The sequence below is a fragment of the Garra rufa genome, chromosome 19 (assembly GCF_049309525.1).
Source record: "Garra rufa chromosome 19, GarRuf1.0, whole genome shotgun sequence".
In the NCBI taxonomy this organism is placed as follows: domain Eukaryota; kingdom Metazoa; phylum Chordata; class Actinopteri; order Cypriniformes; family Cyprinidae; genus Garra; species Garra rufa.
The window spans coordinates 41,058,590-41,078,627 of NC_133379.1; the positions used below are offsets into that span (position 1 = coordinate 41,058,590).

A 20,038-nucleotide genomic window follows, 5' to 3' on the forward strand; every position below is an offset into this window, starting at 1 on the left:
GTTCTTACAACAAGGTTATTAAAATGTCTTTGTGACGTTACTTGAAAGTTCTCTTAAAGTTGAGAGAAAACGTTCTTACAGCAACGTTCTTAAAACGTCTTTGGGACGTTACTTGTACTTAATGAACGTTCTCTTAAGGTTGAGAGAAAACATTCTTACAACAACGTTATTAAAACGTCTTTGGGACGTTACTTGTACTTAATGAATGTTCTCTTACGGTTGAAAGAAAACGTTCTTAGAACAACGTTCTTGGAATGTCTTTGGGACGTTACTTGAAAGTTCTCTTAAGGTTGAGAGAAAACGTTCTTACAACAAGGTTATTAAAATGTCTTTGTGACGTTATTTGTACTTAATGAATGTTCTCTTAAGGTTGAAAGAAAACATTCTTAGAACAACGTTCTTGCAACGTCTTTGGGACGTTACTTGAAAGTTCTCTTAAGGTTGAAAGAAAACGTTCTTAGAACAACGTTCTTGGAATGTCTTTGGGACGTTACTTGAAAGTTCTCTTAAGGTTGAGAGAAAACGTTCTTACAACAACGTTCTTACAACAACGTTATTACAACGTCTTTGGGACGTTATTTGTATTTAATGAATGTTCTCTTAAGGTTGAAAGAAAACATTTTTAGAACAACGTTCTTGCAACGTCTTTGGGACGTTACTTGAAAGTTCTCTTAAAGTTGAGAGAAAACGTTCTTACAACAAGGTTATTAAAACGTCTTTGGGACGTTACTTGTACTTAATGAACGTTCTCTTAAAGTTGAGAGAAAACGTTCTTACAGCAACGTTCTTAAAACGTCTTTGGGACGTTACTTGTACTTAATGAACGTTCTCTTAAGGTTGAGAGAAAACATTCTTACAACAACGTTATTAAAACGTCTTTGGGACGTTACTTGTACTTAATGAATGTTCTCTTAAGGTTGAAAGAAAACGTTCTTAGAACAACGTTCTTGGAATGTCTTTGGGACGTCACTTGAAAGTTCTCTTAAGGTTGAGAGAAAACGTTCTTACAACAAGGTTATTAAAATGTCTTTGTGACGTTACTTGAAAGTTCTCTTAAAGTTGAGAGAAAACGTTCTTACAACAACGTTCTTAAAAAGGTCTTTGGGACGTTACTTGTACTTAATGAATGTTCTCTTAAGGTTGAAAGAAAACGTTCTTAGAACAATGTTCTTGCTACGTCTTTGGGACGTTACTTGAAAGTTCTCTTAAAGTTGAGAGAAAACGTTCTTACAACAACGTTCTTAAAACGTCTTTGGGACGTTACTTGTACTTAATGAACGTTCTCTTAAAGTTGAGAGAAAACGTTCTTACAACAACGTTCTTAAAACGTCTTTGGGACGTTACTTGTACTTGAATGTTCCAGTAATGTTGAGAGAAAACTCTCTAACAACAATGTTCTTTGAACATCTTTGGGACGTCACTTGTACTTAAAGTTTTTTGGCTTTTAGTATGAATATATTAGCCTTAAGATTATCTATAAGCTAGTGTGCTTCAAAACAAGGACAAAATTCACGATTACAAGACATGGGCATTCAAATCTTTCAATCTCGTCACTTCCGCCAATATGAATCAACGATTTTGATGATATCACCGTGCACTTCAATTTCTCATCAAACGTTCTGTCCAATCAAATGCTCTCTAGAGTCTGTAGTGTCCCGCCCCTACACTATAAATAGACGCTGAATCTTAGTGATGGGAAGTTTGGATCATTTTACCGACTCGGATCTTTGAGTCTCGTTCAGCAAAATGAACGAATCTTTTTTCGAGTCATTTCGTTCATTTTACCAAAATATAATTTAAAAGCTACGTTTTACTTCCATAACACGTGTAATGCTCATACACGTTTATATAACGTTGATCACACTACAAACAAGACAAAACTATAAGCTATTAGAAACAAAAGATTGATGCATTGTTTACCTGGATCTTAATGATTAGCTCCCTCACTTCTATCTGTCCGGGTTTGAGTCGTTCGTTCATTACGTGACAAGCCCATATAAGCTTAACTAACGCAGTCTGAGCCGGAAAAAGAAATGATTAGTTCATCTCTCGAGTCTTCGGGTTTGAGTCCTTCGTTCATAGTTGCGCAATTGCGCATACGCGAATGAACGAATCGTTCAAGAACGACCCATCACTACTGAATCTGCGGCTGAGATTGTTCACTTGTTCACAGTGTAAAGGCGCAGTCACACTACACTTTTCGTTCCATTGACTTCCATTCATACGCATGCGAATGCGGAAACGCAAGCCGTGCAAAACATTTTGCATTTCGCTGCATTTGAAAGTTCAAGCTTGGTGAACTCTAACCTGCGAAATCATGTCACGTGACTCAGTGTGAACAACAGGAGATCGATATGTCACAGCTTGACCTCTAGCTGAATAAAAATAACATTAAATTTAAACATTTAAAACTCCAGTACTGCGGTAAAGTGTAGTAGATTGCATGTTTTTACATTTGAAATGTACAATTAGTTGTCATGTGCTGAATTTAACTTTTTAAAAAGACTGTATAGCATGACGTCATATCACGACCGTTGCAGCAACATCCGAGGGAATTTCGCATGATCAAAGTCTAGTGTGACCACGGCTTAAGTGTTTTCTGTTTGGTAAATGGCATGTGGTGCGCAATGTAGGCGATAGAGAACGATTCAGACAGTGTGAATGTGCTTTCCATTGGGGAAAATGAGGTCTGGTTTCGCGTTGTGTCACGCGAACCGCGGCAGCGCGCAGTCTACTCCGGTCTTGGCTCCAGTCCAGAGACGCGATCGCACGGAGCAGATCATATGTTGGATCGGCATGTATTAAACTACACAGCCTCAGCATGATTATGATCACTATTTTGTTTTAGAAAAAGTTTCATATTGAATCTGTGGAGTAATTTATTGGACTGTGGCTGTCATAAGCTTACAAATGCGGCTATAAATGGAACGCTATCAGGGGCGTGTTTACGTTAAGGGGGGCCCTAAGCAAACCTCCTGGAGGGGGCCAGCAATCATGTTCCGGGAGAAATCGTGATCTGAGGGGGAAACCCCGTCGGGAGATCGCGTTCCATTTGAAAAAATTACCATCATGGGAGAAATCGGTTGCGTTCCGGGGGGTCTCCCTTGGGAAAAAGTCGCGAGGCCCCTTGGCTCGCGGGGCCCCACGCAATTGCATGCTTTGCGTTGGGGGTAAGGTAAACACGCAACTGAACACTATTAGCTATTCAAAATAAGTGGGCGGGGCTAGGCAATATGTTTTTGTTAAAAGTACGTCACCACATAGAATAACGCTGCGTGTTCAAGGGACTTCAGTGGACCTTTAATGAATGTTCTCATAATGTTGAGAGAAAACATTTATAGCAGAACATTCTTAGAATGTTCCTGTTATATTATTAATATAGGCCAAATTATGAAATATATTTAATATATTTAATAATTATACATCACTATACACAATTATTAATCTCTTTATAAACAACAGTCTTGCTTGTGATTTTGATCAATTATTCTATAATACAAAAAATAAGATCTTTTTCATTTATTTAAAATTCAGGTGACATTTTATCACAATATCCATATCTTTTTTTTTTTAATGGCACAACAGTAATAAATGAAACCAAGACTTTTATTCATGTTATATTATGTGCATGTACACGTTTAAACTGCAGTTAAACTGTTTTTATGCAGTTAAAAAAGTTAAATTAATAACTTATTGAATAAGGAAACATCAAATTCTGCAAAACTGTTCATTAAGCGTTCTATTAAATTTCATATTCGAAAACACATGAAATCTGAAAACAACATAAGATTTATTTCTTATGTTCAAATACATTTAAAAAAAAAGCTTTTTAATTCTAGACCATCCAATAAACACATGCGCAGTCATGAGCACGAGCTTTCAAACACTGCCTGTTTCTATAGGAACCGGAGCTTCTAACGGCCGCTGCAGTGACGTGATGAGTTTACTAATCAAGGACTGGCTTATTCATTTAGAAGGCGGGACTTATTCGTCTTTACGGACACGCCTGATGAGCACGAAACAAGTCTTTAGCTGTTCGCCATTTTGTGAGGGTTATTTATTCGCGGTTCAATCAATCAGTTATGGGGTGATTCTTGAATGATGTCTGTGTCTGTGCAACATAGTCGATTTATTGTGTGAATTTAAGTTGTGATGAAAGTCAGCATTTGATCGTCGTCATTCACGGACGCACAAAACAACTTTGAACACACACATCACAAGAAACGGTAAGTGCCAGTGATTTATTTTCGTATTTAATGTTAAGAGTTAGCTTCGTGTAATTACCATTATTTAAAATGGCATATTTAGTCACCATATAATGTATATCTGACCGATTATTTTAGTATTATAGTATTACTATAGTATTGACAGTAAATTAGTGTAATACTGAGTGTTTTGAGGTAAAAATATATATTTTAATTAATTTTAAGACATTTTTAATCTTGCAAATTATTATTTTGCATGTTCCAATTGATTTCTAATGTTCCCGCCCAGTAGTGTCGTCCTAACATTAAACTGGTTGTGGACACTGCTTTCCTGAGAGGGTCCTTTGCGGGAGTTTGGTCGGTTACCGGTAAGTTCAGTTGATTTTGAAAATATATGCATGCCTTAATATAATTAGGAGCAGGACTTGCATGTTGCTAAAAATAGGCATAATTATTCAATCTAATAATTGTTATTAAATTGTCTTAGTGAACGACACAGGCCTTAAAACGTGCAACCAAAATGTTATCTCTTTTGTGGTTTAGTTATGCCATTTTAATTTCAAATACACTCAAAATTGTATTAAAAGGCTCATTAATAGTGTAATCATGTAAATTAAGTCAGGTTTGTCTTACCTAAACAGTTGTTGAAAACCAAAGTTTGTCAGTTATCTGTGCTTTAGGTTTTAGTGACAGCAGCATAATAATCCTGCTTCTGTCTAAATGTTAGTTTCCTTGCAGTCACCAATTCTATTACTTGAAACTCATCTTTGATGATCAAAATTACATATGTAAACGTTTTTCCCATGAAAATGTATTTCTTTTGTGTGTCTTAATTTTGTTAATTGTTATGGTTATGTCAATCACTGTAACTTTGAGAGCGAATCTTTGAATGCATTTATTCAAATTCTTATAGCCTAGACAGTGAGAACACTTCCTTTATAATCACTAAAGCTGTCGCTCAGCTGTTATTGTACAACAATCTTGTGTTATAACTGCTATACATTATATAAAAAGTGGTGGCCAACATTACTAGAATAGTTGTAACCAGATGAAACCAAATGATGGTTTTAAATCAGTTATTTCTATCTGTGTCAGCTTGAAATATCAGTTTACATTTCCAAACATTAATTTTCCATTAATTGTAAAAGTCCAATGAGATTTTTGTTTGCTCCACAGACACAGATCTCATCTCATCATCATCCAGTTTGTCTGGAATGACATGAAGAAACAGAACGAACGGAGACAGATTAAATCCAGAAGATCTGCGGCAAAGTCTTTAAGATGCTTCAAGAGACCTATCTGCAAAGGTACAGTACTGTTAAAAGTTTTAGACACTTGTGTGAAAATGTAGTAAAATGAGGATGCTGTCAAAAATAATGTCATAAATAGATCTTCTTTATCAATGAACTTCTATTAACTAAATTTAATCAACATTTGGTGTGACTATCCTTTGATTTTAAAGCAGCTTTTGCCCTAGGTGCACTTGTCTAGTTTTCCAGGTAGCTTTGCAGGTAGGATTCTTCAGAATCCAGTTCTGGATTTAGTCTGTCTCAGTTTGTTTTGTTTCTTTTTGTCAGTCAGACAGACCCAATGATGACGAGATCAGATCTTTGTGTGGAGCACTGACTTTTGTCAGACTCACTGGACTATTACAATTACTAATGTAAACCGATATTTCCAACGGACACACTACAGCAAAAAATAGAAATTACTGACTTAAAACCAAATTAAAATCAATTATCTGCTGAAAATACTTGCGTTCTAATAATTTGGCCACCACTGTATATACATTATATTATATTTTTGTAGGTTTATCACCTAAGCCTCCTTGGAGGCAAAGCACCTGAGATGCCATCCGGATGGTGTTGGAACAGTTGGAACAGTGTCAGTACCGCATTAAAGGAAGGAACGGGGGAAGAGCTGGACATTGCGGCGTGATCATTCGTAAGTATTACATTTCTAACTGACAGAATTAACACAAAGACATTACTCAGACCAAGCATCACCTCCCGTTTTTTTTATGAAATATTTCGGTATTTCTATGAAGCCGGTATTTATAATACATTATAATGGTATTCTTAAGGCATTATAATAATAATAATGCATTATAAAAAAAACTTATATGTTATATCATCTCATGAGTATTCATAAGAACAGTTTTAAAGTATTATAATTTTTACTTATTTGTGGTTATAGCTTTTAAGAGTATATTACCTCCTCCATAGTTATAACGTATTATAAGTCTCATATCTTGCCATGTTTCTCATGTCACTTTACTTAAAGCATACAAAGACCACTTATAAGTAATAATAATAATATTTCCCAATGAACCCTAAGATCAGGCATCAGATAGGATGAATGTGTAATGACATATTTGTATTATCAGTTTGATTATTTTGATGGTACCTTTTAGACAGCTTTTGATAAGTAACTGTGCAATCCATGTCCGCTAGCAGTAATCATTATTAGTAGTATACTAAATATATGCTAACACTGTATTTTAATGTTTCTCCAAAAGGCAAACTATTATATTATACGTAACTTTGCAAGTTCGTGAACCTTCTACCTAGCCTAACCTTAGCCTAAGTGTACTAATGGCGCTTTTCCACTACACAGTACCAGCTCGGCTCTGTTTGGTTTTCCACTGTGTAAAAGTTGTACCTGTACCGGCTTCCAGGTACTTTTTTTCGTACCACCTCCGGCGAGGTTCCAAGCGAGCTGAGGCAATACTAAAATGTGACGTGAAAACACAGCAGACTGCTGATTGGTCAGAGAGAATCGTCACTATTCACTGCGTCATCATTGCACGCGCCAGCAATAGTATCCAGAATAACCCCGCCATTTTTAAAAAGTTTGGCCAGAGATTGCGTGACTTATCCAATCCATTACATATTATGGCAACTCGGAAGAATACGCCGTGGTCAAACGAGGAGGTGCAGACAGCGGGTGTGTGTCGCGTAGAAGATTACGTCACGGCAGTTTCCTGCAGCATCGCTATGACAACCAGGTACTATTGTGGAGGTACAGGTACAACTTTTACACAGTGGAAAACCAAACAGAGCCGAGCCGAGGCGAGCTGGTACTGTGTAGTGGAAAAGCGCCATAATACTCTAAGGATTGTTAGTTGACATGCAGTTGGAAAGTTTAAGCTTATAATTAATAAGACTAAGGGGACCATCAAAATAAAATGTAATATAATGTAAAAAATAAATGTAATATGATATAGTCCATTATAAATTAAGTAGATTTAATATGATGTCCATTGTGTGTTATAAATAATCATAATCTTAAAAGTTATAACCTCAAATACTCAAATATTATAATGTATTACAGTTGTTATTGATTATTCATGAGATGATATAACATATTATAAGGTGTTTTTTTTTTTTTTTTTTTTTACAATGCGTTATGCATTCATTATAAATGCCTTAGAAATACCCTTATAATGATTTATAAATAGGGGCTTCATAGAAAGGGGGTCATGAAATAGATATTTTTCTTTGAGGTCCACATAATTTTCCCCCAAATTTGTCAAATTTTTACTAAACCACGACTTCATGAAGAAATGTCAATTTTAAAAGAAAATGCTTGTTACTTCCATGTTTCTTAAATTATGCCAAACGTCCTTTTTAGACACTTGCCAAAAGTGCCAGTTAAGGTGTTAGAAGAGTTCATTGCAGACACCTTGAAGTATGCTCCCAATCGTGAGTCAAGGGTGAGTCACACCCCAGAATCATGACACAAGTAATAATACAAATGGTTCTACACAAAATGTTTTGTTTAAATAACACATTATCATTAAGGTCTTATTAGGTATACTTGATACTTTCAGGCATTGCTTCATTTTAACGGACAGTTGTACAATCTATGTCTGTACGTGTGAGCACCGACATTTTTATGTTTTACAAGAATATTGGAACATGAGTGAACTATAAAGCCTTGCCTACATAATAAATTATAGTTTAACAAACAAGTGTTACAACGCAAATATTAAAACATATGTATTTGTGCTCAATTAGAGATGTATGTTTTACTTGTTTTAAGTAAATTCATTTTGGCTAGATAATTATTTGTCATTTATAATAAATGCCATTTATAATGTGTTTTCTACAATAAGGTTCATTAGTTAAACATTAGTTAATGTATTAACTAACATGAACTAACCATGAGCAATACATTTGTTACTGTATTTACTAATCTTTATTAACGTTAGTTAACGGAAATACAGTTTTTCATTGTTTGTTCATGTTAGTTCACACTGCATTAACTAATGTTAACAAAATTTTAATAATGCATGAGTAAATGTTGAAATTAACATTAACAAAGATTAATAAATGCTGAATAAGTGCAGTTCATTATTAGTTCATGTTAACTAATGTGGTTAACTAATGTTAACTAATGAACCTTATTGTAAAGTGTTACCGTGTTTTCATTTGTAATTGTGTAAATAACTTTGTATTGTAGTTTTATAGCTACATATATTATCTGTTATTTGTCTTGTTTCAGAATACTGGTACAATTTAAAGGATTAGCTAACAATTTACAAATAACTTCCCCTTCCTTTTTTCCTCTTTTCTTTTTGACCCTGGAGATTTAAAAAAAAAAAAAAAAAAAAAATATATATATATATATATATATATATATATATATATATATATATATATTAATCCATGTAGCATTTTTTTTTTTTTCATTTTCAAATGTTTTATCTCTGAATTTGCTACCCTGATTGAGGTCATGTGATAGTTTCATGTGTAATCAGCCAATTACATGTTACAAGGCAACATTTGTTATTTGTTAACTTTATTGATAACTTCTAAAAGTTAATATTTTGAGTGTTTTTTCCTGTTTAAAATTGGTGTAAAATGGAAACTGCATTTGACTTAACTACCCTATTATGACTACATTTCAGTCGTATGCATGTGTATACAAATCAAGATGAATAAATTGTTAGTTTAAGCTAGGGATGGGGAACGTTGATCCTGGAGGGCCACACTCCTGCAGAGTTTATCTCCAAACGTAGAGAGAGAAAAAACACACCTCACCTGACTGTAGCCCTAGTAATTCTGAAGACCTTGATTAGCTTTTTTAAGTGTGTTTGATTAGGATTGGAGCTAAACTCTGCAGGAGAGTGGCCCTCCAGCATTTCCCACCCCTGATTATAGTTTTTAAAAATGATGTGATGAAAATGTATTATTTGAATGCTTATTTTTTATATATATATATATATAATTTCATGATGCTTCAGAAGATGTTTTTCTTAATGCTGCTGTTGTCTTTAAAAGTAGTGTATGCCAAGTCAAATGAGTATAAACTCAAATGAGTTTGGCATCTACAGCATTTACCTTTTTTTCTGAGTTTTCATTTTGGGGTGTACTCTTTTACAATGTTTTCTTGAACCATCCTATTGTATAACTTTCTTTGTAAACTGGCTCTGACTTTTGAATGATTTAATTTTTTTAGAACTTGCAGCACAGATCCTAATAAATTGTTTTGCATAGCCACACTAATTACTAATTTGTAATAACACAGTTTGTAACATCAGCCAATCTGTTTACTTTACAGATGGAGTTTGAAGAGACAGGCCATGGACCACAGTTCCTGCAGTACTAGTTTTTCAAAACCCACACAAAATTCAGAAGTTCTCACTGATTAAATGTTAATATGATAGTTTACATTTACCTGTGACGTTGTCCTTGTCATGAATATTAAACTAAATGTAAAACTTTTTTACATGATCTGCAATTTTCACTAATCTGTTCAATCTGTTAATGAGTTTTTTTGAAAGTGTGCATCTTTAATAATTTAAATACCTGAAATGCATGCAATGTGCTTGTATCTGGAATGTTGTAATAATGATGTTGAAAGATGATGTTGCAACACTGCTAATCTTAAAATAACATTTTATTAAACTATACTTTGTAAAGTTCCAAATAATTGTTTTTAGAACTTTGTATTTTTAATAAAATGTAGGTGGAAGTAATGTAGGAATGCTAACCATAAAATAACGTTTTAGTAACATTAAGCAAACTGGACATTTTAACGTTCTTGGAATGTTCTAAATAAACGTTCATAGAATGTTATATTTTAATTACATTTAGGTTGCTAGAACGTTGTAGGAACGTTATGCTAACCATAAAATAACGTTCTGGTAACGTTAAGCAAACTGGAAATTTTAACGTTTTTGGAATGTTCCAAATAAATGTTAATAGAACGTTACATTTTTAGTGAAATTTAGGTTGCAAGAACGTTGTAGGAACATTATGCTAACCATAAAATAACGTTCTAGTAACGTTAAACAAACTGGACATTTTAACGTTTTTGGAATGTTCCAAATAAACGTTCATAGAACGTTACATTTTTAGTGAAATTTAGGTTGCTGGAACGTTGTAGGAACGTTATGCTAACCATGAAATAACGTTCTAGTAACGTTAAGCAAACTGGACATTTTAACGTTTTTGGAATGTTCCAAATAAACGTTCATAGAATGTTACATTTTTAGTGAAATTTAGGTTGCTGGAACGTTGTAGGAACGTTTTGCTAACCATGAAGTAACGTTAAGCAAACTGGACATTTTAACGTTCTTGGAATGTTCCAAATAAACGTTAATAGAACGTTACATTTTAAGTGAAATTTAGGTTGCAAGAACGTTGTAGGAACGTTATGCTAACCATAAAATAACGTTCTAGTAACGTTAAGCAAACTGGACATTTTAACGTTCTTGGAATGTTCCAAATAAACGTTAATAGAACGTTACATTTTAAGGGAAATTTAGGTTGCAAGAACGTTGTAGGAACGTTATGCTAACCATAAAATAACGTTCTAGTAACATTAAGCAAACTGGACATTTTAACGTTCTTGGAATGTTCCAAATAAACGTTATTAGAACGTTACATTTTTAGTGAAATTTAGGTTGCAAGAACGTTGTAGGAACGTTATGCTAACCATAAAATAACGTTCTAGTAACATTAAGCAAACTGGACATTTTAACGTTCTTGGAATGTTTCAAATAAACGTTCATAGAACGTTATATTTTTAATGAAATTTAGGTTGCTAGAACGTTGTAGGAACGTTATGCTAACCATAAAATAACGTTCTAGTAACGTTAAGCAAACTGGACATTTTAACGTTTTTGGAATGTCCCAAATAAACGTTAATAGAACGTTACATTTTTAGTGAAATTTAGGTTGCAAGAACGTTGTAGGAATGTTATGCTAACCATTAAATCACGTTCTAGTAACGTTAAACAAACTGGACATTTCCACGTTTTTGGAACATTCCAAATAACGTTAGCAAAACGTTCCCAGAACTAAAATTTGTTAGCTGGGAAACTAGATAAGGAGTTGTATACTACAAGTATACTCGTACATTTTCTTTAAGTGAACTTTACATCATACTTTAAGTATACTGTATGACCCTATTTTGGTAATAATTTGTATATATTTTGTTATATGACTATCTGAACACACAAAACATCAAATGAAAGAACAGGGGATCTGCTTGTAAACAAAAATATTTTATTCTAGCTTCATGCATTCTTTTTTATAAACATTTGAATGTGGGTAAGTTTCATAAATAAATAAATAAATAAACAACATTTTGAACCAAAAGGTAAAAAAAAGACTATTGATGATAATCAAAACGTAGATGGAGTTGATCAACACCTCAAAGCTTGACAGTCATTATTACCTCTTTACAGGTCAACCTTTTATTCCATAACGTTACAGTTGTCCATATCTATGGTTTTGATGCTGTTTTATGTCGGACGATTTTGTTTGATCACATGTGGAAGCATCTGTTGTTTCAGTTTCTTCTTCACTTGTGTTTTAGAAATGCTCAAGTATATTTAGACTTTAAGTATAAGTCAAGTTTACTTACATTTCATTTTAAATATATTTCTGAGAAATAAAGCACATTTCTGAGGAGTACATAAAAAGTAGACTGAAGGTATACTTTCCAGTTTTTTTAGTTTAAAAGAAGTATACTAAGAGGACATTTGAATAAACTTATTTTTTGTTAGGGAACTTGACTGCTGCATAAGTCTACTATGTGTGTGTGTGTGAGAGAGAGAGAAAGGGTATATTTACATCATTGTTTCAGTCAGTAATCAAGAAACAATGCAAAATTAATTGACTACATACCTTTGGATATTAAAGTCAATGACCTGCATGCAAACACACTTTAAACAAACACTGATCGATCGGGTTAAATGCTGCTCATTTCTGGTAAAAGCATGTGCCCTTTGAAACAGCTTTACTTAAAATAAATAAATAAATAAATAATAATAATAATAATAATAATAATAATAATTTAAGGTTTTAAAGAAACATTTTTACATCTTAATTCAGAATTAAAAGGCTATTTACCATCCTGTTTTGAGCCTCTCTGCAGAATGGCTGGTTTTTATAGATGGGGGACATTCAAGACTTGCAAATAAATGTCCTCTTTAACTGGCTTAGAGTTTTGATTATTAAAATAACAGATGGATGCTGCTGTGACATACTCTGAAATCAAAATGTCCCATTTGGATTTAAATGATTTGTTCACTTCCAGAGCAAAAATGTACTTACCCCAATGTCATCCAAGATGTTTGTCTTTCTTTCTTCAGTCATAAAGAAGTTATTCTTCTTGAGGACAATATTCCAAAGTTTTTCTCCATATAGTGGACTTCTATGGTGCTTGTGAGTTTGAACTTCCAAAATGCAGTTTAAACGCAGCTTCAAAGGGCGCTAAACAAGCCCAGCTGAGGACGGGTCTTATGTAGAGAAATTATATTTTATTTTTTCTTAAGAATAAAAATTTCTATACCTTTTAACCTCAAACGCTCATCTAGTTTATTCTCTGTGATGTGCATGTGAATTGGCCTGCTTTGCTGTAGACGTACCGACCCAGTGTTTACCAAAAAGTGTACATGCAAAGATGATCAAATGCCTTTTACAAAAAAAAAAAAAAAAAAAAGGAAGAGCAACAGTAACACAGGATGTTTTTGAAGTTGGAGAAAATTAGAATTTTTTTTTTTTTTTTTTTTTTTGACATACTCAGCAGGAAGGGAACCAAATGCAGAATGAGTGAGACAGACAAATATTTATTGAAAACATAAGTTCAGGGGTGAACAATCTTGAGATAGCTCTAATGCAGCACATGACAAACCAACAAACACTAGAGGAGAAACAGCACAGTATAAAGGGGGAAAGGTAATGAGGGCCAGGTGAGCACAATCAGAAGAAACAAGCGCTAAGCAAACAAGAAGGTGGGACCACAGGAACACATGGCAGACACAAACAAAGACAAAACAATGCGTTAAGACACACGACAAAGAAACACTAAACAAAGACAACACAGACAAAGCTACCAAAGCAAAGCCCTGACAACTCTAACCGTCTTGAACAGGAATTGCAAGCACGTCACAAAGAAAAAACATGACGAGCGTTTGAGGTTAAAAAGTAGATAAATTGTAATTTATTTTGGAAAATCAGTTTTGCTAGATAAGATCCCTTTTGTATTGTCTGGGAAGGTTTAGAGCCCTTTGAAGTGGCTTTTAAACTGCATTTTGGAAGTTCATACTTTCAAGTTCTGGAATATTTTTGGCAAGAAACATAATTTCTTTATGACTGAAGAAAGAAAGACGTGAACATCTTGAAAGACAAGGGGGTGAGTACTTTAGTTATTTGAACATTTTTCTTCTGGAAGTGAACGTCTCCTTACAAAAACATCAATTTTCAGTATCAAATTGTCTGGAACCGGCAATGCAATAGTGGCAAAAACATTTTTACTTACATTTTTTACTGTGAAATGCACTCGATCTAGCCAGACTCATCAGACTGCATTCTTTTTTTACTTTCAGTCTCTCTAAAAAGCCTGTATCATGCAATTTTGTTTAAAAATTAATAGCAAACAAACAGTGTGTCATACTGTGCTTGCAACTATACATTTGCATCATATAGTTACATTATAATCTATCTAATCTAATCTACCATGATGTACATTCTTAAATTAAGGTGCTTCCCAATGCCATAGAAGAACCTTTTTTTGTCTAAATGGTTGCATAAGGAACGTTTAACATCTGAAGAAACTTTCTGTTTCTCAAAAGGTTCTTTGTGCCGAAAGAAGGTTCTTCAGATTATAAAAAGATATGAAAGAGATGGTTCTTTAACCCCTTAACTGTCTCCTGTCCACTCTGTGGGACGCCTAAGTTTCTTCACCATTTTACAAATAAATCCTAATCTAATCATGACAAACTATATATTGTTGGAAAGGTCTAATATTTTTTGATATTTGACATTTTTTGTGTGTTACAAATTATGTAGGAAAAATAATAGATTCATTTATGACAAGAGTGCACCTCGAAAATCTACTTGATAACAGGAGTTCTGACCTTTGTCATAAACAGACTTCCCTGTTGGCTTTTTCTCTCACACTTTAGAAATCATAAGAAATTATATATCAGTTGAAAACTTAAAATGTCAAAATTCACCCTTTGAAAGCCATTTTAAAATCAGACAATGAATTTACATGGGAAAAGTACATTAAATTCATATTACAAAATGTTTTTGCTCATGAATTATAAAAAATTAGGTTTGAATTCTTAATTTTCATGTCTCTGTTCAAAAATGGAAGTGACAGTTCTTAAAAGAACTGGGTTAAAGAACCTTTGACTGAACAGTTCTTTGCGGAACTAAAAAAGGTTCTATGGCATCGCTGTGAAGAACCTTTTAAAGCACCTTTATTTTAAAGAATGTAGCATGGATTGAAACGACAAATCCCAGACTGTAGACTGATGTCCCATTTTTGCAAAAGAAACTGTGAAACTACAAGGTGTTTCTAATACTGCTTTTGGTACAAGTGATTTGGCACAAAAATAAAATAAGCTGGATTTTTTTCAAGGTCTTGATGTCCTGTTAAGCTTTTTTTGGTGATAATGACCCACTGACTGTACATTATCACAACATTATGGTATGACATTTTCATGTTAGCTCATAGTATTTGCTTAATTATTGCATTCCATCTGATCTTTTGGCTGTCCTAGTTGCCGTCCTCTTACACCTGAAAGAAAAATCAAACTTAGTTGCTCTGCAGAGTATGTGACAATTTAAGCATCTGATTGCATTTGCATCACCTTAATTGCAGCAGAACATGCGCACGTCATTGAGAGCGGTGTCATCTCCAAATCCCTGTGACTCTTCTATCCGCGTCCTGATACCACACATCCCTCTTCCTTGACACAATGGGCTCCAGTCGCCCCACTCACCCTTGTGTGTGCCATCACCCTCTAGAAAAGACTTTTTGCTGCAGTTGAATCTGAAAAATGAGATAGTGCTATGATAAGCATGGAGCTTTGGAATGGTTTGTTTCAAAGCCCCTTCTACTCAAACTAAGGATGCACCGAATGTTTGGCAACCGAAATTATACAGTGCCTTGCAAAAGTATTCATACCCCTTCGTTTTTTTTCACGTTTTGTTGCAGCATTATGTTAAACTGCTTTAAATTAGTTTTTCCCCACATCAATTTACACTCCATACACCATAATAATGACAAAGCAAAAACCGGATTTGCAAATTTTACAAATTTATAAAAAAATTAAAAAAAACACTGAAATAAGTACATTGCATAAGTATTCATACCCTTAACTCAGTACATAGTTGAAGCACCTTTACAGCCTCAAGTCTTTTTGGGTCTGATGTGAGCATCTTTGCACATCTGCATTTGGCAATTATCTGACATTCTTTGCCTCACCTTTTCACCTCTCCATCTCTGTCAGCTTGGACATTTTCTAGAGTCCTAGTTGTTCCAATCGTCTTCCATTATGGAGAATGCTTCAATGCAACAGATTTGTTTCTGAACTCTTCTCTAGATCATCGCCTTAACGCAAGTCTGTCACTGAGCTCTACAGGCAGTTATCTTGGTTTTTGCTCTGATCTGCATTTTCAGCTGTTAGACCTTTTCTGAGAGGTGTGTGTCTTTCTAAATCAGACTCATTCAGATGAATTTGCCACAGTTTAACTCCACTCCAAGTGTAGGAACATCTAGAAGCAATATGAATGCTCCTCAGCTAAATTTCAAGTGTCCCAGAAAAGGGTATGAATACTTATGCAACGGGATCTTTTCAGTTTTTTTATTTCAAATAAATTTGCAAAGTTGTTACAAACCTGTTTTGTGCTTTGTCATTATGATGTATGAGATGTAGATTGATGTGGAAAAAAGCAACATAACAAAACGTACCAAAAAGAAGGAGTATGAATACTTTCGCAAGGCACTGTATATATAATAAGCGAAAATGCCAAATAAATTATATTGATGCAGCAAACATGTGGTCAGTGTGGAAGCATTTAAAACTGTCAGAGAAAGACGCAAAAATCATTCCAAGCAGCGACAGCGAGAGACTGTTTAGAAGCGCATCGCATGTCTTCATGAGAAGAGAAAGGTTACTGTATGATGACTGAAATCATCCATTAGTCAATAAACTACAGAATGTTATGTTGTCTAATACACCAGACACCAATTGTATTTATTCTGACAGCGCTGCAGCAGCTCCTTAGCCAGAGTTTAAAGTCCAAAGATGACAATCAAACAAAAATAATGATAATCATTCCAACAGCTCTATTAATACATTTATTATAACATTCTCCTTTGGCTGCATTTATTTGTCCATTAAAAACACATGCTTGATTCAAGAAAGGGGTCATAAAAATGGCCAAAGAATATTATTTTACTAACTTATTAATTTTGAGTTAAATTGTGCTTTGTTGGTAGGCTATAATGTCTACTAGATTGTTAAGAATGGTCAGTGGTAAATGAACATTTTTAAATTGTTATTTTGTAATTGATTTATTTCTTTGAAAAGCAAGACAAAACTGTAAAAAGCAAATATTGGCTATTTAAATTATGCAATGGTGAACAAAATTGGCGAAAAACACGTTCGGTAATCGGCCTTCGGCTTTGGCTTTGGCCACGAATTTTCATTTCGGTGCATCCCTAGCTCAAACAGCAATGAAAAAAAGCATGATAGGTCCCCTTTAATTAAACAAAACAAAAACTTTATATATTCACCTGATGTTGTTTGCCGCTGTGTCGTCTCCAATTCCTTGGGAAGATTGGACTCTCAGCTGAAATGCTGTCAAGAATCCAGAAGGACACCATTTGGTTTCTGTCCACTCACCCCAGCTGAAAAAAAAAACAGCTTTACTTATAATTAAAGACAATTAATTGGTTTAGCTTGTGAATAAGTTGCTCCACTCCCTTAATGTAAGAATTCTTCATCATAACCCCCTAAGCAAACCCGCTCTAAATAATTTTACTACCTTACATTACCTTCCTGTGTTAGACTGAATGGAACTGTCTTCCTCGTATGAGTCTAAGTCTTTAAAAAGACTGACGCAGTGAAGACGAATCCCGTTGAGCGCTGTGTCATCCCAAAAAAAACTGAGTTTCTCCACCTCAAAAAAACAACAGCGGCAAAGACAGTCATCCATTGGGAACAGAGTTACCTAACCAATAACAATATTCATGCCAGGTGCATTGGAGATGATTTTCTTCCTCTATATTTTTGTTGTGTTTTCCAGTACAAATATCTAAACATTCATTAAATGAAGATAGATTTACTTCAAAAGCAAAATAACTGAATGAGCATCGTGAAGAATATATTAAGTGAGTTTTTGCTTAAAGAAAACAATTGCCAACTTTTTACATAGATGTTAATAATAATAATAATAATAATAATACTTGCTGTAGTAAATCTACCCTAAGTCTGTTTTATTGGAAAAGACAAAAGTACAAATTATTAAAATTTTTATATATATAATTTAAAATTGCATTTAAACCCCACACTTTTTCTTAAATAAAGAAAACAATTACCGACTTGTACATAATAGTACATAAAAAGGTACATATTGTAGTAAATCTACCTTGTATAAGGATGTTTAACTGGAAGACAAGACAAAAGTACAAATTATTAAAATTTTTATATATATAATTTAAAATTGCATTTAAACCCCACACTTTTTCTTAAAAAATGAAAACAATTACCGACTTGTACATAATAGTACATAAAAAGGTACATATTGTAATAAATCTACCTTGTATAAGGATGGAAGACAAGACAAAAGTACAAATTATTTAAATTTATATGTATTATATGTTGATTTCATGCCAGTTAAAATCAACATGAAAATTCTGCCGTGTGAAAAAAAACTTGATTTTAAACTTAAGGAACTGAAGGTAAAAAATGTTTTTCAATAGTTAGATTTTTCTGATCTCACTGGCAGATTTGTTCTTGCTTTAGGCGTAAACTTCGTTTTAATCATTGTTTTCATCTGAAATCAAGATAAAAATACTAGACAAGATGTTTTACATTTTTAAGCCACCATCAATGCTCAACTTACCTTTAGACTGAAGCCCGCGGCATACGTTCCAGTCGGACACATTTCTCTGTCACCCCACGACCCAGACACCATCCCGTTGGGTACCGTCAGCAATGATACGAAATGTCTCTCGATGCTCCTCTCAGAACGTCTTCCTGCGCTCTGAACGCTCACCTGAAGCCCAATAAAGGCTAGCAGTGAAAACATGATGGAAATAAAGTAATGCATTGTTCCAGCACTGGCCTGATTGATAAAAAAATACTGTTTCTACACCAAAAACTGAGCCTTGGTTTCTGAGTCGCCTGTGGTCGGACAACAGAACCTGCCTGTTTCTTTATTAAGCCAATCAGAATGAAACATTTATGCAGTTTAATCAATATTCCAGCCAATCAGCAGCCAGGAGCACTGAGCACACATCAATGTCCTGTAAATGAACACACAAACCGCTAGTGTCCTTGGAAAGTGTTTTTCTTGGTTAAATTCCCATAAAAGGTTGAGTTGCTGCTTTGATTTTGTAATTTTGGAGAGTACAGAGAGAAATATTAGGCATGTTTTGCAACACAGAGAATATTAGCTCAACATTAAAAAAAAATGCCACAAACAACATACATTAACTTTCCTGTAGTAAATAACACTTGCAAGAAAAAGATCAACTAAAATAATCATTCTGTCATCGTTTATTCACCTTTATGTTGGTCTAAACCCATGAGACAAATTGACTTCTTAAGTTATAGCAATTTGCATTAAGAAATTAATACATTAATAGCTACAGAATCTGTGTTTATCCATATTATGGTTCTAGACATAATGCAAAACTAAATGATTGTGCAAGTCAAAAAACACACTTTAGACAAACACTGACTAATCAGGTCAATACTGTTCATTGCAGGTAAAAGCGTGCCCTTTGAAACCCCTTATAAAAAAGAAGTTTATTCAAGTGTGCTATTAGTATACTTCTTTTAAACTTTAAAATAGGAAAGTATACTTTCAGTCTACTTTTTATGTACACCTTAGAAATGTGCTTTATATACTTCTCAGAAATATATTTAAAATGACATTTAAGTACACTTGACTTATACTTAGTAAAAGTCTAAATATACTTAAGAATCTGTGTTTTCATTGTTATACGCTAGGGGCGCTATTACACATCTTCTGAACAGAATTTCCAAAACACAAGTGAAGAATAAACCGGAACAACAGATGCATCAACGTGATCTAACACAATCTTCAGACATAAAAAGCATAAAAACCATAGATATGTAAAACTGTGTAATGTTATGGAATAAAATGTCGTCCCATGAAGAGGTAATAATGACTGTCAAACTTTGGGGTGTTGATCAACTCCATCTACGCTTTGATTATCATCAATAGTGTTTTTTAGTTTTAGTTTTTTGTTCAAAATGTTGTTTATTTTTTATTTATGAAACATACCCACATTCAAGTGTTTATGAAAAAGAATGCATGAAGCTAGAATAA

General features: G+C 33.9%; 1 protein-coding gene across 1 annotated transcript; it reads right to left on the minus strand.

The window, feature by feature from the left end:
- Nucleotides 1-13,272: 13,272 nt before the first annotated feature.
- LOC141292908 (vitelline membrane outer layer protein 1-like) lies at nt 13,273-18,888 on the minus strand. Its single transcript, XM_073824958.1, has 5 exons — nt 18,584-18,888; nt 17,514-17,638; nt 17,253-17,366; nt 15,322-15,503; nt 13,273-15,248 (listed from the first exon to the last, which is right to left on the minus strand). The coding sequence occupies exons 1-4, from the start codon at nt 18,788-18,790 to the stop codon at nt 15,323-15,325; spliced, it is 627 nt and encodes a 208-aa protein (XP_073681059.1). The 5' UTR covers nt 18,791-18,888; the 3' UTR covers nt 13,273-15,248; nt 15,322.
- Nucleotides 18,889-20,038: the final 1,150 nt, after the last annotated feature.